This window comes from Mauremys reevesii, linkage group 10, assembly GCF_016161935.1.
Source record: "Mauremys reevesii isolate NIE-2019 linkage group 10, ASM1616193v1, whole genome shotgun sequence".
NCBI classification, from domain to species: domain Eukaryota; kingdom Metazoa; phylum Chordata; order Testudines; family Geoemydidae; genus Mauremys; species Mauremys reevesii.
In genome coordinates this window covers 1544114-1566335 of record NC_052632.1, presented here as the reverse complement: position 1 = coordinate 1566335, position 22222 = coordinate 1544114, and the positions used below count along the sequence as shown (strand labels likewise).

Below are 22222 nucleotides of genomic sequence, written 5' to 3'. Positions count from 1 at the left end.
ATTTTCTTCCCCACGTTATGTTGGTTGGATTGCCGCACGGTCCCTGTAGGCTGGGGTACGTTTCATGGCCTCTTGCATGTGAATTATACATTCCTGCTAAAGCCTACAAATGCATCACACTCTTTTCTTGAGAGACAAAACTGGGCCCGGCCCGTTTCTACTGCCTCCCTCTGCTCAGATCCCCACTGTTTGCCCGAGAACCTCACACCAGCCTGTGAAACAACAGTGACTTACTTGGCTTGCTTGGAGGAGTCTCCTCTTGTCTTTCGGAGGCAGTTTCACCTTCATCAGGTATTTTATTGGGGTAGTTACTGGACACGTAAAGTTTGTTTATATCAAGGGTGGTCTTACTAAAGGGTGACATGGAGGAGTACATGCTTGCATAGCCATTGGAGGAGCAGCTCAGTGCAGCCAGGTCCAGAGCCTTCCCTCCCGTGATGATGGGGATGTTTAAGGACAACTTCCGCCTTCGGCTCGGCGAGGACGACTTGGTGATGGACAGCGGGGGAGGGGATGAGAATTTCCGATTTGCTCTCGGAGATTTGGGCGGCTCGCCGTAAAGCAGTTTGGTGTTCTGGCTGCTTGCAAACAAGAGCTCCAGTGACCTGGGTTAAAAGAGAAGCGATTCCCGTTCATGCTGCTTTAAAGCTAGGGTGGCCAGAGGTCTCCTTTTGGCCGAGACAGTCCCTTTTTTTCAGCCCTGTCCCGGGCGTCCTGACTTTCTTGGCAAAACTGGGCATGTGTCCCTTTTGCTCTTGCCAGCTGATGATCAGCTGACAAGAGCGAACTGGACAAATGCCGTTTTGCCAGGAAAGCGGGGTGTGGCCCTCAGTGGGGTGCGACCCTAGCGGGGTGCCTGGGAACAAGTGGAGGGGACGGGACAAGCGGCAATGCCAGCCCTGCACGGGAGGGAAGGCTTGGAAAAGCGGCTTGGGCTGGTGGCAGGGGATCTTGGGCCAGCCCCACATGCAGGGGGTAGGAGGGCCTCGGGCTGCTCCCAAGCGGGGAGGGGGTAGAGGAGGACCTCGGGCATCCCACTATTCAGCCCAAATCTTCCCCTTCCTAATTCTACTCTCTCATTCCTCGTTCCAGCTCTTTTTACTGTTCTGAACGACTCTCCGTTGGCCTTGATTTTTGTAGACTGATATTCCCAAGTCAATGCTTAGCCAAAGCTCAAAGTAAGATGGTGGATAAAGGGAGGAAGCTGGGCCATTCCAGTCTGAGCAGAGGGAATGATGGTGTTAACATTCTCAAGGAACTTTAAAGAACAACGCTCCAGCCAAATGAAATGTGTGTGGGGGGGAGAGTTATCGGAGCATTTTACAGACAGGGAACAGAGATACACGTGACTGTATGTCTTGCCCAACATAACCCAGCCAGGGACAGAACTCAGGAGTTCTGACTTCAGAGCCCCTTCCCCTGGCCCTCAGAGCCCAGGCCACTTCCCCCCGGGTGTCAGGGCTCCGGTGCATGCACAGAGGAGGCGGAGCAGCCTCACCTTGCAGGAATTGCACTGATGGGTTTCTTGTAGATAGTGATGAGTTTGTCCAGAACGACCACCGCCGTGGTGAACACCCGGTACGAATGCAGAAAGGTGTTGAGAAAATCGATGCTGAGGAACCGCAGGTCCGTCAGCCTCTCCAAGAGCCGCTCCACGCTTGCATAGCGGATCTGAAGGACCTTGCAGGAATTCATCGTTTTACTGAACCTAATGTCGACATCGTCACAGTACAAGCTGGCATCAGACCTGCAGGGAAACAGAATCTCTCTGTTCCAGCCTGGAGTGACACCACTGTGCTGTGCAGGCAGAGACACTTCACCTGGATATCCCTACGTGGGGCGCAGAGCGAGACAGTGCTGGCTCCCCACGGTTAACTGATCACTGGTGCCTCTTAATTAACATTCTGCTTTGTGAGCTTCCCAAGGGGAATGTGACAATCGCCATCCCAGTGTGCATGGAAACACTCTGGGATATGCAAGAGCGGCAGATTTGCTGTAAACGAGTTAATCCTTGAAGCTCTGCAGTGTCTGCGTGTGAGAAAGCAACTGGGCAGAGCAGCACACAGCCCCTGCCCGCTGCGGGTGGGGAGGGGGTTGTCAGAATGTAGGGAAGTGTTACTGTGGCTTCTGCACAACCAGGTGCCTCAAAGAGGGTGCAGGGTGGCCATGCATCAGCTGGAGCCTGACTCAGCAAGAATTTTCCTGGGGAGTCCCACGCAACAGACGCAGGTGCACAGGCTGCACCACCCTGGAAAAGGCACAGAGGACTCCCCATGCCATGCCATGCCATGCCATGCCATGCCGGCTGGGTATGGGGGAGAAAGAAGAGACACAGCCCTGCCCTCCCCAAGACTGCAATAAGATCTGTGGGGTTACTGCAGGGATGACCTGGGTGCATCCCCCTCTGTCACAGGGAACAAAGGATCAGCCGAGCAGCTCAATACTGCTTTGCGGCCAGGGGTAACTAGAATGAAATGGGGTCGAGGGTGGAAACTTCCTGGCACCAGGGGTATTGGAACAATGTGTACAATGGGGGTGCTGAGAGCCTATGACCCAAACTGTAAATCCTGTGTATGATGGAAACCACTTCAAGCCACGGGATGCGGCCGCAGTAACCCCAGCACCTCTAGTTCCAGCACCTCTGCCTGGCATTGGTAAGAGCTAGAGCTGACTCCCTGGACGCAGAAAAGTGACTGTGGACCAGGAGGAACATGATGGGTGTCTACTGGAAGATGTCCTGTCATAGAACCGTAACTGCTTGGCCTGATTTTATTGTCCTGCAAGGCAGGGGACTCTGGTTCCTTCCCCAGCTTCATCCCTCCCATACCCATTTTATCTGTATTTTAGAAAACATTACATCAGTAATAATTATTGCCAAATCACTGACGAAGAAACCATACAATCCTAGTGCCCAGAAGGGAACTATGCCAATGTAAAGTCCTCAAAGGGAGGAGAAATCCACACTCCTTGTGGCTGCCTTTGGATTTCCTTGTAGCCCTTTCTTTTTAATCGTTTGTTTTTCCCTTTCTTCATTCCTCTGTGTTTGTCCTCTTGAAGCTTTCCCCTTCCCACACAGCTCCTCCCACCTCCCTTCACACAGCCCTGAGCAAATGTCCTCTCCCCGAACACCACCAACAAAACCCTGCTAATGTGCTGTAATCATCGCTACGCTCAACACAGCACATGGCAGCTCCTAGACACAAGAAAAACCCCCAGGGCCCCAAACAAACATCACGGGCCTCTGCTGTAGAACGCTTTCTAGACTTGCCCATCACTAATTGTTACAATATTTCTTTGGTGATCACTGATTACTGGTGTGTGACACGTAGGATTACATGCAAAGGCTTTAGTCTTGCACTGATGACGCTCCCACCGGCTTCCAAATGGAGCGATTTGAATGCTATTCGCTTATGGAGTCCCAAGGGAGTTCTGCTGGTCAGGGGAAGAGTCAAGCTACATTTGCACAGGCACTCAAAGTTACACATCTCACAAAGCACAAAGCACTTACTTGATCATCTGGGGAACTGTGACTTTTGAGTTCTCCTCAAATGCATTCATCATGAGGCCATTGCATCGAATATTGTCCACACACTGAAACACAGAAGGGTCAGGGGAACGGAGAACGCAAGTTACACTGGAAAGAGAACTGGTTTCGAGGCTTGATATAGGATTTGCTCAGTTGCTGAGATCACAGTATAAGAGGACGTGATGTTGAACTAATCCAAACTGGATACATCCTCACTCATTGTATCTGCCCAGGGCCATTTCATATGAAATTGATGCTGGAAATGCTGCTTTCCTCAGATACGAATGGTCAAAAATACAGGGTGACCAAAGGGTGAAGCGTTCACGGCGGTCACTCTTTATGCCAGTTGCTAGCGGAGAGGTTACAGGGAGCTACACAAATTAGCTGTTCTTCCAATGCAGGATTTGGCATATTTAGAATGAAACTACCAGAGGTGGACTGGGCAAAACCACAGACAGGGACCTTCAGAAATGCTCTCTCTCCACCTCTGTCCTCCCAGGTAGACGCTTCCAGCCCAAGTCTCTTCCCAGAGGACTGCCTGATAGCCCTGGCAGACAGACTCTTCCACACCGTAGTCCCCTCCTCTGCCTGTTACATACTACATGCGTCTTGCTGTAGCTGTGTCGGTCCCACGACACAAGGTGCGTGAGATAATCTCTTACTGGAGCAACTTCTGTTGGGGAGAGAAACCAGCCTTCAAGCTGCCCTACTCGTCTCTCTCCCCAACAGAAGTTGGCCCAATAAAAGATATCACCTCACCCACCGAGCTTCGGTTTTCAGCCTCTCTCACCATGCGGCCTACGTCCTGAGTATCTAAGGTTCCTGCCTGTATCTATCCTGGGAAGCTATGATAGGAGTGAAACACACTACATTGCTTCCTCGCTGAAGAAGAAAGGACATTGCACAGCAAAAAGGTGGCTAAGAACGAGATGTTGTAAAAACCTGCCATTGAAACATTCATTTTTCTCTCCTCCCAGCTGGAAGAGCAGTCCCTGCATTTCACGTAACCACACGGGCCCAACTCTCCACTTCTTTGCACCTTGCGGCATCATGTGCACTCTGCAAAGTGAGTGCAAAGTGGGTGTAAACTGCTGCCACTGGTGGGAGTGAGCGGGAAAGTCAGAACTGGCAGCGTTATGCTCCTTTTGCACAAATGTAAATGAGCCGCTAGCTGCAAGGGAATGGCGGGTTAGGCCGAGATTCTTTTTCCAGGTGGAATGGGCCCCGATTTTAGCATAGATTGACTCCCACCTCTGATGTGTGAGTGTGAACTACAGAGCGGCCAGAAAGCCCTGAATTATCAAAATAAAATAAGAAATAAGAATTATTCATACTTCACACAGCACTTTCTCCTAATGCTCTAGTTACTTTAATGACTTAAATCACAAGGGTGCTGTGAGGTTGGAGTATTGTCTCTATTTTTATGGATAGGAAAAGTGATGCATAGAAAGGTGAATGCCAATTTTCTGCAACTCAGGTGCCTAAAGTCAGGCTCTGTACCCATATGTGGGCTTCCAAAGAAATGGCCTGATTTCAGGGGCAGGAAGCAATCTGCAACAGCCATGGAAACCCAGCGTGATTTTGAAATCGGCCCACCTAGTTAGGTGCCCAAATATGGATTGGGTTTTTGCTTGATTTCTTCTTACCTGACTGATGTCACTGGTCCATGCAGCCTTTTCTTGCCTGGACGATGCCACCAAGATAACAGTAAAGGATGGAGAATCTTTTGGTTCCACTACAATTTTGAAATCAAGATGATCTATGTCTTGCCCTGATGCTTTTGCTTTGTAATAGACAAGATAAACAAGCAGAGTAAGGTTTGAGGAGTTTTTTCTAGGACGTTTTCCAATAGGATTGCAAACAACATTTGCACTTTGTGGTTTTGTTTGGCCATGGAATGCAGAGTTAACTCTGTAGAGGATACAAATTCAGAGCCTAAGCTTCCACGTTGGCCATGAATCACCAGCTCGTCCTGCTTTCTTCTTGCTGCTCCTTCTCGCAGATGCAAGGAGCATCGTTACTGTGGGGAGCTCCAACGGCCTGTGGATTTGTGCCTTCATGCACAGAGTGCAAACCCATATTTTCAGTCTGAATAGGTTTTTTTGGTTGACCAAAGTGAAGCCCTGTTCTCGACCTGATGGCATCTGGCTCTTTCAATGCAATAACATTTGAACGCTGCATCCGATCAATTCCAAAACTTCTGGAAATGTTTTAGGCATCAATGGCCCAAACTCTATTGATTTTGGTCAAAATGAGAACGCCAGAAAGGAAAAATGGGGACACGTACAGCCCCTTGCGTGCGGTTAGCAGAGCCACCTTCTTCAGCCAGGCCTGGAATTAGCCACAGACCAAGGAACTGGGTTACCCTCTGTTTATCCTCCCAGTAGAGTTTAACAGAATAATAGTGTGTGGAAGGGGGGGCATGCAGAGCCCCTAGCATGAGCCAGGGGGGTGGGCTGAGAGAGGGGAGGGGGTGGGAGTGTCACCCACAGGGATCTTGTGGGGGACGGAGGGACGGAAAGAGCCCCTGAGGTATGCAATGAGTATGGCCTTCAGAGGCAATGAAGTGGGGGACTCCCCAGTTTATATTAAGGAAAAGCAACAGAGGAAGAAATAATATCACCAACGTCTCCATGAAGGCGCAAAGCGGGGATCACGACTGTGACGTGCTGGCTCCCCAAAGGGCAGCTGGCTGTGCAAAGGTGTAATACAATCAGCAGCGTTACTCAGCTTCTTTATAGGCCACAAGTGCTGCATCCGGCGGAGCGCCCACTGAGAGGCGCTCTTCAGGGCAAGGGACAGAGGGAAACCCCGCGAGGAAAAACCAACTCGCTGCTGCAAGCGGCTGAGCCCCCTCAGCCCGTGAGCCGGGGGTGGAGAGGGCCCAGAGAGCCTGGCCGCAGCACTCACCGCTCGGCAGGCTTAGGGTTACGTGCCACACCAGAGGGCGAGGACAAGATTACAGGCTGCAGACTGGGCCGAGGCAGGACGCTGTCACAGAATGCGCCCAAGGGTCAGGCCGCAGACGAGGGCCCAGCCTGCCCGTGCACAGGCGCAATCTGTCCCCACAAAAGCTGTCTCCATAGTGTGGGTGCTGAGACCCGAACCTTCAAAACCATTGGGGGCCCAATTCCTGATGCCTGGGGGCTGACTGTCAGAGGGACTGGGCACCCGAACTCTAAACAGGTGCTCAGCATCCCAGGCCACTCGTGTAGATACCTAAACTCAGCGACAGGTGCCCGACGCGAGGCACCGCAGGGTGGAAATCCCAGGTCCGGTGTCACAGCCCACACCGAGAGGCTAGTTTTGAGAACTCGGCTGCAAACGTTTGGCTCCCCGGGTCACTCCTCCAAGGTGACAGCCAGGTGTGCACCTGTCACAGGCGGGCGGAACGGGGCCACCCAACTCTCATTTTTATGAGGAAGATTTTAAAGAGGACAGAAAGTAGCAACCTGGGTTTTCAGTGACAAAGCCTGTAATTAGACAGGGCTTGCTGCTGGTTTTATTAGACCATTAACACTGCAGTGTGGGACGAGGCTGGCCCCCTTTGGAAGGTTCTATTTAGGGTGACCATCCGTCCCGTTTTTAAAGGGAAAGTCCCGTTTTTGGGGACTTTCTTATATAGGCGCCTATTACCTCCCACCCCCGTCCCGTTTTTTCACAGTTGCTATCTGGTCACCCTAGTTATATTTGCATAGAAGTGCATCTGTTTTGTTCATGGCAGATAATGTATTTGATTCATGTCACCTTGTTTTCTGCTCATGGAATGTCTGCCCCTGGACCACAACTGCCTTGAATTATTCACAGTATCTGAATGTGCCCAACCAACCTGTTTGCACTGTTGGTTTTACCCTCTGTGGATTGATTGCACACAGCTCCCTGCAAGTCGCCATTAACTGCCATGAGAACTCCAGCAGTGCCGGCTCCTTGCACATGGTCCTGTGGGTCACAGAGTCAGACTTCTGTGTCCTGGTTTGATGAGAATTACTCCTGTGATCAAGACTGTGGCCTCAGAAGCCATCTGGGCTTGGAATCTCCCAGGTGCAGGTGGCAGGTTGGGGGGAAGCAGCAGCTAAGCAGGGTTGGGCCATTTAACCTTTTCTCTGTCTGCGGGGTGCAGGTTTTGCCTTGGGGGCAAAATGAGTTGACTGAGTTACTGGCTGGGCCCAGAATTTAGATTTCATTTTCTTGCATCCCATACACACAACCTAAGTGCACACGCCCTTAATCCTCATTGCAGGCGGCTGGTCAGTCCTTCTGGGTCTTTGCTAACGCTTCGGGGTCCTGGCTCTGAGGAGGGTTCTGCAGACTTTGCCCCCTTGCCGGGGCAGGCAGCGTCCAAGCCCACATCAAACACGCCACTTCTAGGGCCAATATTCTTGTTTCCAACATGTCTCCTTCCATTAGCAGGTGCGTGAGGAGAGCTCCAAGCAACGTGCCGAAGGGAATTCTTTTTTAAATTCGCACCCATAATAATTAGGGTGACCAGACAGCAAGTGTGAAAAATCGGGATGGGGTGGGGGGTAATAGGAGCCTATATAAGAAAAAGACCCAAAAATCAGGACTGTCCCTATGAAATCGGGACATCTGGTCACCCTAATAATAATGGACAGGGATTTGGGGGGTGGGGTTTGCCCAGCTCCAGCTGATACTTACTTTCTTCATCAGTGCTCTCCTGCTCCTCCATCAAGGTGCAGTCGATGAGCGAGACCACGCCATTCTGAAAGAGAGGAACAGCCCCAGAGGGAAGAAATGTGAACTCGCACAGGCACACGTCAATCAGTCTCTGCAGAAGCCCCTCGGAGGGGCAGTCAGGGGGAGACATGTCAATCTTCTTTGCTTTTTCAATTGAAGTAATTTAAGCCCAGTTCCTGCAAACAAAAACCCAACAGGATGACTCCTGGGCATAAAGTTAAACACGTGCTCAAGTGTTTGCAGGATCGGGGCCTTATTTATTACAATTTGAAAGCAGATCCTATTACCAATGAATTCAATGTTTTGACTGGTAGAAAATAAGTAATTACATGCTTGGAAATCGCAATTTTCCCTGTACTGCTGATCAAACTAATTTGTTTATAAATTATTTAATAAGAACAGTAAATTAAGTTTCCCCAAAGTCTGTTGTGATAATCAGCAACTCTTTGCCATGGACTGTAATCTTTCAAACTGGTAATTTAATGTCAGTAAAGAACCATTTTTCTAAGATTCTCACTCAATTAACTGAAAAACATCCATAGACAAATGTGAGAGTCTTGGGAATGGATTGGAAAAGCCTGTAAGTGTTATATACAAATTTAGGCCTAATTAAAGTTTCCCACTGAATAGATTGTCAGTATTCTTGCAGCAAACCACAAATAACTTCTCTTGCTGAGAACTTGTAATTTTTCTTAGCACATGACACGGAGCTCATTCCATAAGTGACAGGATGTCCTAATCACATGCAGTACACTGAACTGCCCTGTTTGATGCATCTGCAAAGTGCAAACTACAATTATGTGAGGGAAATTGGCACCTTAATAAACCTCAGTTTTTAGGAGCTGCAAGGGTGACGGTAATAAGACAGACTAGAACCCGCATTCCAGACCTCCTGAGTTTGAAAGGACATTGGAAAGGCTTCGTCTGGCAGGCCTGACTACCTGGAGTCCCCCCATTCATTTTACTTTTAACAGAGACGCAGCAGTCACAGAATTTCAGCTCCTCAAAGGTATTCTGGTGCCTAATTCCCATTGGGAGTCTGGAGCGCAGCAGTTCTCAGATGGCGTTCCATGGACTATCCATGTCCCACACCGCTGCAGAACGAAGCACTCTGGGGGAGTGGAAGGCTGCTCGTGGCAGATTTCTCTTTTACAACACTGCCTGGAGAGCTGTCTACCTGGAGCATGGATGACTGTGAAGTCCCACAGTAGATAAGCCATGGAACTGCGCCTGCTGCAGTGACGCTCATTTTAAGTCCTGGTGGGGTTAAAGCTTTCTAGGAAAAAGTATCAGGTGCACCCTCCATTTTCCACTGCCTGCTTCTGCACTCACAGTTGCTCACTTAGAGGTGGATTTTGCGCACACAGTCAGTTACTCATTCAAAAGGAAGAGCAGGGAAATAGGGTCTGGCTGGAGGCCAGTTGGAAATTCCACCCATGATTTTCATCTGAATGCCGGCATTGCTGTACTGCACAGCACTGCCCAGCAGCGGGGGCGGATGGGCCACACGGAGCTCCCCCAGGGTAACAAGACTTCAAAGGGGACTGCTGGGCGAGGTGGTCCCCGTATTGGGCTCCTCTCGGCACGAGTGTGAGAGAATTGCCCCTTTCTGCAATTCGCACCTTGGTTAAGTGTAATTTTCCACCTGAGCCTCTTGTACAGATAATTAGGTGCTTGGAGAAGAGGAAGCATTGTCTCTCGCCCTCCTTCTTCAAGGACAGGGAGCCCAGCCTCCCCCTGGTGATCTTCCCTTTCTCGGACATTGGCACTTGGATGAGGGAACCTGTTGAGAGGACAAAAACCCATGATTGGCCCTTTGTGTAGCTTCTGGCCTGCAGGGGGCGTAGTTCTGTTTCAGACACCTGGGGTGAGAGTCAGACTGGCCAGGTGGCCGGATGCCTCGGGCAGGAAGCCACGTGCTGCAGCGGAGCATGCTTCCCAAAGGCCAGCTGTCACGGCTGTGAACCAGGAAAGCGGATCAAACGAAGGCTTCTGTTAGCAGCCCTGGCATACGAAAAGTGCTCCGGGGAGAGACTCCCCATCATCCCGGGGGCCCCCACGCCGACTTTCCCATCCCCAAGGTCCCATGGTGGGGCTGCCGGGGAGCACGGCTGCTGGCGTGGCCGTGCAGGGGGCTTTGCACACCCACAGTGCTGCAGGAAGGGTCCGTGCGCCACGGAGGAGCTGATGAGGTGGGTCCAGTGCCCCCACACGCTGTGCAAGGGACGTGGAGAGCAGCAACCTGCGAGCTGGAAGAGCAGCCTCGTGTGGGGACCCCCGGACCCTTGCAGCGGCATGGGGGGGATTTCACCCCACCTCACACACTGGCCACACGGGTCATTCACGCCTCTGCTGCAGGCACAGTGAATTTCACCCGGACACGCCGCACTGCGCGCAGTGCCGTATGGAGACTCGTGCAGAGAGTCTCCCTCCATCGCAGCCACCGAGCCCCTCCAGCCAAGCGTGCTGGGCCGCCTCCTGCCACTGGACCTCCGGCCGTGCGTGGCGAGAAGGGGGCCCTCGGCGGCCTGCTGGAGCTCTCATGACAAGGCCCTTGATGCTTCTCTACATCTCAGGGCAGGGACCGAATACATTGGCTTGTCCCCTGCTCAGGGGAAGTTTCTGTGGGAGCCCCGTGGAGAACAGCAGCAGCTCACCGTAGCTGACCCAAACCTAGGCTGCAATTAGTCCTCAGGGGAAAAGGCACAAAGGAAGGGATCCATCCACCACGAGCTCTCTGGGGAATGGCCCTGGTACAAAGCCATGTCCTTCACGGGATGCAGCACTTACTAGGAGGCCAGGGCCAGCCCTGGGGGGCAGCGTTTCTGGCATGCAAGCTACCAAATGCCTGGTTTGACCGTGAGGGACGGCCAGAGAGCAGCAGCACCCTGGCCAGGCCCCTTTCTCCAGGCCACTGACTCTCCACCCCTAGGCATTCCCCTGGGTGCTGGTCACCAGAGAGTCAGGATCCAGCCCAATATTTGGCACTAGAAAACCATTTTGTGCTATAACGCAGGTGCGAGCTCTGTGGTGCAGGACAATACAGGACTGGAGACCGTCCACACACAAGTAGGTTTACAGCAGGTCTCTATTTCCCTCCATGCTGTATAATGGCACTGGTGACAGTATTGGCAACAGGCAGCCAGGCAGCTCACCAGCGCAATGCATCGCATGGACAGAGGAGGAGGGAGCTATAGAGGTGTAAACATACCTTGTCTGACAAAAGTCTGGCTGGTGTCCAGGAGAATTTCACACCCTTCAATAATCATCCTTTCTATTGCCAGATTTTTTCGAATATTTTCTGTCTCGCTCACTTCATCGTGCATTATCCTAAAGAGGAGAAGAGACAATTGGAGACAGTAAACTCTGCCGGGGAACTGTTGGTGAAGACGGCAATGTGGCTTTCACACTTGGCAGCAGCTGCATTAAGCATAGTTGATATAAAGGAAGGCAAAGAGAACCCAGCACTGCCCCCTACATACAGCCGTATACCCCGGAGGCTAGGAGACAACACGCATCCATCTGGAGTTGCTACATTTCTAAATATAAAAGTGTTGGGGGATTTCTGAATGTCCATTCTCGCTGGGAACGCCCCCGTCTGGCTGGCTGACCTCTCCCTAGGCAGGCCATGGGTCTGGTTTTAAGCCAGAGGGTTCTTTTTTCCCCATGGTTTATCCCCATCCAGTACAGACTAAAGCAGACATAGTTTTGCCCAATATCAGACAGATGATGTCATTTCCAAGAGGGTGTGGCTCCGCCCCCACCTGTGTGACCTCACACACAGTTCGTGCACGAGGTCATGCAGGCAGGGGTGGGAGGTGCTCTTCAAAATGGTGCCCTCTGTGTGGTATAACCTCGCATGTCCCGAGTGTGAGGTCATCCCGGAAGGGGCGGGGTCACGCTGGCAGGGGCGGGCCAGGCCCTTCCGGGAAGCACCGGAACGTCCGGTGCTCTGGGAATGCGGCAGTGGCCACCCTGTTTCGCCCCCCGACAAACCACGTCTCGCGTTCCTGCTCCTTGCGGGACTGAAAGGAGGGGTGGCAATGCTTTGTGTGGGTAAACTCAGTGCCAGCGTGTGGGATTCATCTCCCCGGCTGCAGTGTGCTGCGATATGAATTAACGGCGAGACTAGAGCAGAATGCTTCACTTCTCAGCCTCTGGAAGGAAAGTATCAGACACTGGGAATTCAGGGGTCCCTACTGTCAAAGAAATCAGTCCAGAGGCTGCTGGGACAACGGTAGGAGCAAGGTCCCTTTGCTGCCCCAGGCACTCACAGCGGGATTTCCCTGGGCTTGTCCATGAACAGTGTCACGCTGCGTCTCCACCAGACCCGGCTGGAAAAAGGGGGAGAAATTCACATGGTTTGGGGGAATGTTTCTTCCTGGTTTTCCCCCCACAATCTGAATTTCACTGAAATGTAACCTTTTGAAAAATGCAGCCCAGCTCCGATCTGCACCTCGTTATCTGTGCCCATAGCACGGCGGTGTCGTGAGACGTGACGAAGGAGGGACGGGCAAGCCCTGACCTCATCGCGCCATGAACAGGATGAGGCTAGAAACCCCCCCCCAATCCGAAAGCTGGCCCTGGGCAGCGTGTTCACAGGCCCATGCGGCTAGCAAGCCTCTTTTAGACCCTGGCCCCCGGACGGCACTGCTGGGAATACTGGGACCCCTGAGTCCATGGCAGCAAATCCCACCGTGCCGCCTCGTTACCGACCGACTCCTTATGGATTACAAATGCTAAAACCCACTGACTCAGAAACACTCCCGTTTGGGCAGCCCTGGTTGGCTGGAGCTGGCCTGTTCCGGACACGCTCTGCAGACAGGACAGCGCAGCACTGTGTACGAACTCCTCCAACAGCCAGACAACGAACCAGAGGGAGCCTGTGGCGCCCGTCTCGGGGCTACGGACATGCCACGCCAGCGAGCTCCTCACCCACCTGACTTAGAGTCTGGCTCCTGATCCAGCAAAGCAATTAAGTGTGTGCTTAACTTTAAGCATACGAGCAGCCCCGCCGAAGTCAGTGGGGAGAAGCACCTGCTTACAGGTAAGTACGTGCTTAAATGATTTGCTGGATCAGGGCCTAAAATACCTCAACTTACTCAATCTGTGATACCTAACGGCAAGAGCTAGTGACAGAGCACAGACTGCAGATAAAAATACAGGCCCTAATCCTGCAATTGGCTCTGGGTCCTACCGGGCCCCACAGCCCCCTAGGTTCCACACAGGCTTGTTGCTCTGCGTTCGTGGGCCCAGCTGCAGGGTCATGGCCACAGACAGGCTTTCTGCATTTTGTATACGAGTGCTGGAGTTCTGGGTTCTGCCCACAGCACGGCCTACATCAGCTGACTACAGCTAGAGGAGGAAGAAATGGTGCAGGCTGAACTCTGCCAGCACCCAGTGACAACACTCGGATCAGGTCAGTGCACTGTCGCAAGGAAAGGGCCAGCAGCGTTTGCATTTTTCAAAAGGAACCTGAAAACACTGGAAAGGTGAGTGTCTCCACATTGCACTTGAAAAGAAGAGAAAAAGCCCCTCTGTGCAGGCGTGCACCTGAAAGCAGGTGCCAGCAAGGATGCTGCCGGGCTGGCATCCCATGTGACTGGCTCCAGGAACAGCCAGCACAGAGCCCTGTGATTTGCAGGAAAAATTCTGGATTCCAGGGGATTTAATGGCTCCACTTCCTACCCCTTCCATGCAGCAACAATTCCGCGAGCTCAAACTCCTCAGTCTTGTCTGGAGGAGGGTGTTGGAAAATGGATTTCAGCACCGGTTCCCCCCAGATCAGTACTGGAAAGGGTGTGAATGCTAGCGACGTCTGGAGACACTTTCTGAAGTGCTGCTGGAACTGATTTACCCGCCCTTGCCCTGTTCTCAGTACTGATTCAGGGGAAATCGACACCGACACCAGCTTCAGCAGCAGCTTGTTGTCCTGGTCTGGACAGAGCTACCGTGTTTTAGGTGGACTCTCTCCTCTTCTGGGAGGGGAGGCAGGTGGGACCTAATTCCTTGATTTGGACATCACAGAGCTCAGAACGATGGGATGTGACACGAGTGCTCAGTTCCATTTGGGAGGCTTGCGGTTCACACCCTCAGCACCCACAGGCGAAGGAGCGTTCAGTGCCCCTCAGCACTGGTACCACGAGCATGAGGCTGTTCAAAGGGAAAGTCTGAAGCTAAAATAACACGGGCCATCTTGGACCCTGTCCTTCCCCTGCACCCGGGGCACCACAGATACTGCTCATGATGCCACTTTGTCCCCCCCGGCAGACTCGTTACCACAGAGCCACCAAGCAACGCCGAGACACTCAGCAAGTTCATGGATGGCCTCATGGAACAAGAGGCCAGAACGATATTCACGCATTTGGCAGGGAAATGACCAAGTAAGGATTCAACTTCTCCTTAGTTTCTCCTATATTTCACCTCAAAAGGAACACACCTTCCCCTCCCTCAGCATGCACACTGCCTCTGCACCACGCCTGCCCTAGAGAGACAAGAACCGCTGCCGCGGCACAGAGCTATCGGAGCCTTCCTTGGAAGGAGAAGGAATCAACCTGCGATGGTGCTGACCTGGAAAGCTCTTCTAGCTTGGACTTGGCGTAGTCCAGGCTGTTCCTCTCCACGTGCTCATGGGGCGTGTGCGCCAGCAGCTCGTGTAACGTCAGAATGTACCTGGGAATCTGAGTCGGAACGCAAACCGGAAATCGGGGTCAGCGGAAGGAAACCATCGCGGGAGCAAATCAGCATTAACACTGACGTAAGGACGACTGGTTTGTACAAAGTGAACTGGGCTGGGTCCTCGGCCTCTACAAACTTCTTTGTGCTGCTCCATAAAGCCACGAGCACCCACCCATCCCGTCCTGCACCGAGCCCCACTCAGAAAGTGACCCCTTCCCCACGCACAGGCTCAGCTTCTGGGGTCGTTCAGCAAGCCCAGCTCGACCAGACTTCAGGTTCATAGCCTGTAATTCAGGTACCAGCCTTTAACTGGGCCTCACCCTGGTCTTTCTGGAACTCACAAGTTTCAGCTGGAGGCTTTGTTTCAAAAATAACCCTTGGGCCCCACCTTCAGCCGTGGCGGCTGGGGGGCTCGCAGGATGGTGGTTCTAAAGCCGTGTTAGGCCCCGTGTCTGGGCAAGCGAGAATGGCTCCGCTTGCCAAGGTCTCTGACAGGCCCCGCCCAGCGCTCATGCTTAGGGACGCAGAGACTTTGTTTCCCATCACTGAGCATGGCGGTAAAGTGAGGGTGCTGGCTGGCTCTGCTGACTCTGCCCCCTGAGGTCTCTGGGGGATCAGCCGGAGGCTGTGGGTGAATGGAGAGGGACCCAGCAATGGGAGTAACTCAGAGTCCAACCGAGGGTTTCAAGCCGTTTGTGGCTTTCCCGGCTGAGGGAGCTGGGCTCTCCCACTGCCAGGTCTCCAGTGCCCTTGTAAGGAGGGACAGAGGCTGAGGCACTCCCCTGAGCTCAGTCTAGAGCGACCCCAGAATGGCCTGTGATGCTGGGGGTAGGGGGAGGCTAGGAAACAAACCTAGGGGCCATCCCTGCCCGCACTCAGGGTGTGAGCGGCCATCTGCAGGGAGGGAGCCCGTTGGGCTGTGACCAGCTAGGAGTGGCTGAGCCCACGTTTGGCCAGTCACTTCATGGCACGGAATATTCTAGACAAACTCCTCTTCTAAACAGCCAGCCAGGCCCCCTCCTTCTCCATTGCCCTGAGAGATTATTTATAAGCAGAGCCCAGGAGGCTCAACAGATCTGGGGAGCAGGAGGTTTCCTCGCTGCATTTTATGGCCTGCTAGCTCTTGCCACGTGAGCCGTGTGTCACCTGGAACATGGGGTACGTAAGGAAGGTCTCCAGCGTCCTCTCCTCGCAGTCCGGCTTGGCCTCGTAGTGCTTCAGCAGCTTGTCGAAGTCACGGTTCTGCTTGCAGTGGGCCAGGATCTGCAGGCTGTACTGATGGTTTCTCACAAACTCCTGGTAGATGTTCAGCATGGGCAGCAGGATGTCAAACAAGTCAGCTGTAAGCAAGCAGGCAATGAGCAGGTTACTGCACCGCACGAGAGCCTCGCACTCAGAACGGGCTTGGGCCGCTTTAGCATCGGTGCCGGGCCGACAGGTTTGCTCAGCTATGCCTGACCTGAATGAAGATGGTAGCAACTGCTTTGTGTTTGTCGGACATTTACGGGAGTGACATGTCACGCGTTGGTTCTGTGTCTGCATTTTGGGTTAGAAAAAATGGGCATTTGCACAACAAGGAAATCCAAGCCTCCCTTGAGCTCACTGGTTTAGGGACATGCACCTTTAAAGGTGCATCAGGCAGCACGCAGGAGTGCTGGGACTTGCATTGGTCCAGAAGGAGAAGCCCAGCCTGCTGCATGTCTCCTATGGCATTGCAGGGTGAGGCATGTTACCCTGCACCGGCTGAGTGCCCACAAAAACCACAGGAAGAGAGCTTCCCAATGGAGGAGCCAGCAGAGTCAAGACTGTGCTCCCTGTCTGAGAACTACTGTGCAGAGCACTGGTGCAGCTATAAACACGATAAACGATAGAGTTTATCTAGAAGAGTTTATCGTGATGCCGCCCTGATGGATCCCACAGTTAAATCACAGAGATTTGCCAATCCAGCAGCTCCTCGCTGCCTGTTCCATCCCCAGCTCCTCATTCAGGAAAAAAAATTTTTTTAATTAAAAAAAATAATAATAATAATAAAAATTTTCCTGAATGAGGAGCTGGGGATGGAACAGGCAGCGAGGAGCTGCTGGATTGGCAAATCTCTGTGATTTAACTGTGGGATCCATCAGGGCGGCATCACGATAAACTCTTCTGTGAATGATGAAAAGCCCCATGAGGTCAGGTCACTGGAGTACAAAGCCTGAGCTGCATGGCAGACTAGAATTGGTTTGGGGGTTTTCCCATGAATGAAAAAAATGGATGTCTTCCCACAATGAGCAACAATTCACTGCAGTGATGTAGATCAGAGAGCACCACTGTAAGGTTTATTAGAAGGAAGGACAGGCAAGACTTTAATGAGAGTGAAGAATAACATGCAATAAAGAAACAGCAGCTACTCACCAAGCACGAGCGTCGGCCAGCTGGATATTCTTGCTTTCAGGCCTTGATAAAAGATCTGGTGCAAAAACATGATTGTTTCACTGAAAGATAAACCAAAAGACGGATGAGAACCAATTAACGAATAATTTAAGAATCCTGGCACTTCTAATGGAGGAGGCCAGAGAAGCACCGTGCAATGAGCAGGAGACTGGCTGGACTGGCTGATGAGGAGAGACAGAGAGTGATGGATGGAGAGAAACTCCTCAGCATGGGACGAGGGGAAGGATTAGTGGGAATAGAGGGGTGAGAAGAAGAAAGGGGGAGTGTGAGCCGAAGAGCAGTTCACGTTTCCCAGTAGTGAGATGTAGGATCCCGTGAACAGTCTCCCAAGCTCTGTAATGAAGGATCATCCCAGGGAAAATTTAAAACGAGCAGCCAGCACCACACCCGGGGACGTGTACAACAAGGGAACTGTGCACCTCTTGCTAGTGTGTCTCGAGGAGGGCAGCCCATCCAGAGCCACACCCCAGCAAGACACCATACGTGCACCACACATGCACCTCAACTGGGGCCATTCCTGAGTCCAGCGGGCGGCTGCTTCCCTCCAGAGAGGGCTGGGAATGATAGGCAGAGTGGCAGGGGCTTGTCGAGTTTCTCTAACACCCTCTTAAATAACCTCTTTGAGCGTCTGTCTGCTGCTCCTAGCCTCTGCTCTGGCACCGCCGTGTCTCTCTTCTTCATTTAATGGTCAGATGAGCAGAAGGCTGCAGAGTGGCCCAGGTGGGCCCTGACCTTGCACCTGCTTCGTAGATTTCCCCAGCTTCTACTCCACTCTCTGTCAAAGCACCCCAAATAATTTTGCATCTATTAGTTACGATTTCCCTCCTGTGATTCAGAGTTGACTGTCCTTGATTAACTCATCAGTCTATGTGCTTTTCCATTACAGCCATAATTAGTTTCATCACTATCATCCCACCTGCAGAATTCAAATGTGCAGGTCTGTACTTTCCTGTACCAAGGACCTGGCTTTATTATAAGCAAGTTCTCCTGCCCCACTCCTCCCCAGGGTGCTGATTAGCGTTTCCCCCTTTGCTATGGCTTTTTCCTTCTCCGGGAAATTTCTGCTTCCCCTGCTACACGTCCCTCGTCTTCCTTTGCTGATAGGGAGGCAAAGGAGTTGTTTAATTTTCAGCAGTACATAAATGACCTTTGCCATCTGCTTGCCAGGCCCTTCCTGCTGCCTTCCCTGACCGGCTACCCCGGACACGGATCTCATTAGTTCTGTACCCTCTTGCAGAGTTTCTCTTTGCTGGGTGTGGTCGTGCTGCTCTCCTTGTTTTCCACTCTCTCAGCTTCACTCTGCGGTGTTTGCAGGCTTCTTGGTGCCCGATGGGGCTACCTCTCAGGATCCTCCCTTCCCGCTGGCATCGGTGCCTGGTGGACAGTTTCACGCACCACTCACCTCTGCCCAGTCTGAATGAAGATGGTAGCAACTGATTTGTGTTTGTGTGTCACAATTACTGGAGTGAAATGTCACTCATGGGTTCTGTGTCTGTATTTTGGGTTTGAAAAAATGGGCATTGGCACAACAAGGATCTGCCAGTGATTAATTTGTGCCGGGGCTCAGCTCTGGCACCTCTTTCAATACAAATTAAGCAACAGGGGAGGCAGCGGGGCCCGGAGGTGATGGGGAGGGGAGGGGGGAGAGCCCGTGAAGGCCAGGGGTGATGGGGGGAGGGCGCCAAAATAGAAGTTTTCCCGGCTGCCATTTTCCCTAAAGCCGGCCCTGGATAGCAGGGACTGGATTCATGACCCAGAAGGTCCCTTCCAGTCTGATGTCCAATGATTTCCCTGAGGCTGTATCAGATAATCTCCATCCTCTTGAAAGCATCACCTCTGCAACCTACTCCGTCTCCTTACAGCACGAGCACGTAGGGTGACCAGACGTCCCGACAAAATCGGGACTGTCCTGATTTTTAGGCGTTTGTCCCGCACCCCGATCGATGTTTAGTCAGGACACAATTTGTCCCGATATTTTGCACTCCTGGTTTGGGTTTTGTTTTGTTCTGCCGGCGGGACACCGCTTTTCCTTTTGCTGGGCTGGCGGGACTCCGCTTCCCACCGCCCCCTTTGCCGGCGGGACTCCGGGACTCCAATTTTTGTTGTTGTTGTTTTGTTTTCGCTCTCTCCCCCTCTGCCAGCGGGACTCCCCCCATGTGTCCCGATATTTTCTTCATCCCGTCTGGTCACCCTATGAGCACGAGCTGTAACTGCATTTCCCAGAGGGGAAGCACAGCGAGCTGTGGGGTGGGATGCGCTAGCCAGCAACGCGGGGAATAAGTTCTGCCATTGTCCTGCATGGAGAAAGGAATCGCCAGAGCTGGAATCTAATCAGGACACAGGGCTCACTCGCCCGCGTGGCCCCTCCGGACACAGTAACGATACTTCACTGCTAACTCAGCCACACTCTTTTTGAGGCTCAGTAAAAGTCAGCTAACTTTCTCTCGCCCATTTCCGTAGGGCTCTGCATTTTCTGGTTTAAGCTGGAATCAGAAATAGCCTGGGAAATTCTCTTCTTAGTATAGTTCTGAGTTACCTAAAACTGGGAAGTACCAGAAAATTAATGAGATTTCCCAGTTCCCGGGACAGAGGGAGCTGCTCTGATGGGTTTAGATGTGTCTCTGAACCAGCCCTCTGAATTTGTCAGTATCCACTCACAGGTGAGTTAACAAGGCAACACAGGGGCTAAAGGGTGGCCTGACTTAATGCATTTATACAGATCTTGGAAGGCCAAGAATTAAAGATGGTCCTGAATCAAAATCCTGGATGGGAACAGTTGCAGAGTTTGGAAAGCTCAGCTCAAGATCCAGGGCCAAACTGCAGCGTCTCCGTCTCTCTCTAACGGGCCAAACCCCTGCTGCAAATGGGCCTGGAGCTTTGGGAGAGTGAGGACTGGAATTCTGTCGCCTGGGCCCATCTCTGTCCTTTGGGGGTTCCTCACAACACCCCAGGACAGGTATTTTACTTCTCAGAAGTCGCATCCCAGTTAAAACCGGCCCCAACCTAATGGAGGGAAAAACAGGCTAGAGAGTCTGCCCATAACTGAATGCCGGCTTGGCACTTTCAGTGCTGCGAAGGATACACTGCATCTGTAGCCATAGCAACAGAGCGAGTGGTTTCTGGAGGACAGGAGCGGTGATGAGAGCAGGGTTTCAGGGAGTTTCAGCTCCCTCTGACAGAGCATTCAGCCCGGCACCGGGCTGGCCTGAAGGGGTGAGCTCTGCACTGCCTGCCAGGGGCGTGCCCTGGAAAATCCCACGTCAGGCGGGTCTGGTTTCCTGCACAGCTTTGTGGCAGTTGCAGCGAGAGAACGGTAGCAGCATCCCCTCGAGTGCGTGTCCTTAACGCTGAAGAACCTCTGGGGACACAGCCCCATTGTCCAACCTCCTCTACGACTTCTTCCCAGGGGATGCTGCAATCTCCTCTAGTCCTAAGGTCTGGCCCCAGATTTTGTGCCCTCTCCAGTCCTCTCATAGGAATCAGGAAGCCAAACCCCCCTCGGGCACAGCCTGCAGCATTCAGCTGGCCTCTCGCAGTTTAACTCACGAGGGGATTTTTCTTTCCCTCGGTCAGTTAGTTCAGCCTGTCAAGGGGCAAACCCGACAGCAGCCAGTGCGAAGTTCTGCTCTCCCAGACTGGACCAGAGCCCTCACGGGCCCTCAGAGTCTCTCCTTGCTTCTGCTGGACCGTTGTCTGCCACATGATCCGCAGAAGTAAATAGCCAGAACAAAACCACTCGGGCATCAGCACCGGAAACCAGCACTGAACTCCCATGGGCCCTTGGGAAAACAACGCCGATGCTGGGTTGGGGTTTCTCCGTCCCTCCCCTCTCCTCCTAGCTCAGGCGGACTGACAACCCAGACAGGGCGTGTAGGAGCTTCTTGGGGGTACAGCAGGAGGGGGAGGGGAGGGGGGAAGACAGATGATCAACTCGTGTAGTAAATAGTAACATGGTGCTAAAGTTTCCCCTCCCACAGCAGGAGCCTGCTAGGGCTGACATCTGGCTGAGCGTATCCACTGGGACCCTTACAACAGTGGGCCAGGAATGACTCTATTGTATTCCAGCTGCTGCGGAGCTGAACTGTGCTATCGGAGGTGTCGTACACCACCCCTCGGGCAGACATCTGCCATAGCGGGTCTCCATTCTCCCCAGCGAGACCGGCTCTAGAGCAGGACTTTGCATTACGATCTATCCGAGAGTCGATGTCCTCATGCAGGATTCAGCAGGGACTGCTGCTGTTAAACCTGGCATGTCGCAGGGACACACTTGGCAATGCCTTTGTTTGGCCCAGGCTGGATTTAAGCATCTTAATTTGTCCTCCTCAGCCAGGGCCTGTGGCTGGATTGCTCTCTGTGCAGCCCGTGGTGGCTCTGACATGCAGCATCTCTCCAAGCACAGAGCATTATGCAGACCATGGGTGAGAGATTACACCTGCTCTCTATATACTACGCATCTCTCCCAGCTATTACGGTCTCTCCTTCCCTTTTTCTTCGGTTCATGCAGCTGTTGAATGTATTCTGCTTCTGCCTCCAGCATCTTGAAGACAACCTGGTTCCTTTTTCTCATGTGACCCATTCGTTATAGAAATAACCTCAGCTCTCTTGCCTAAAGCCATGGAAAACCAAAGCAAACTAACTCAACTCCTTCAGCTTTCAGTCCAGGTGCATTTCCCACTGTCTCAGGACAGAGCAGCTGGCACAGAACTCAACTCTTTGAAAAACAAGGAGTCTGTAGCACCTCCCGTTTTCAATGAGTGCATGAATACACCATCGCTGCGGAGAGCTTTCACTGTACGGCTCCTCCATGCACAACAGACCCTTTGCACATATGGATTTCCTCCTGTGGCAGGGAGCTGATTGGCATTTTCGACTTAGGTACCAGGCCCCTGC

General features: G+C 52.5%; 1 protein-coding gene across 5 annotated transcripts in view; it reads right to left on the bottom strand.

Annotated features, from left to right (window-relative positions):
- RASGRF1 (Ras protein specific guanine nucleotide releasing factor 1) overlaps positions 1-22222 on the bottom strand; it is an 89263-nt gene that overhangs the window by 30841 nt on the left and 36200 nt on the right. For 4 of the 5 annotated variants that reach the window (XM_039491976.1, XM_039491978.1, XM_039491977.1 and 1 more), the window contains 10 exons: positions 17294-17373; positions 16046-16239; positions 14792-14901; positions 11433-11551; positions 9844-10004; positions 8183-8246; positions 5173-5309; positions 3509-3591; positions 1499-1747; positions 235-605 (listed from right to left, as the gene is read on the bottom strand). In XM_039491976.1, coding sequence (XP_039347910.1) covers positions 235-605; positions 1499-1747; positions 3509-3591; positions 5173-5309; positions 8183-8246; positions 9844-10004; positions 11433-11551; positions 14792-14901; positions 16046-16239; positions 17294-17373 — 1568 coding nt within the window. Of the gene's footprint in view, positions 1-234; positions 606-1498; positions 1748-3508; positions 3592-5172; positions 5310-8182; positions 8247-9843; positions 10005-11432; positions 11552-11703; positions 11943-14791; positions 14902-16045; positions 16240-17293; positions 17374-22222 lie in introns of those variants that run through there. The other variant, XM_039491980.1, reaches the window with a different exon arrangement.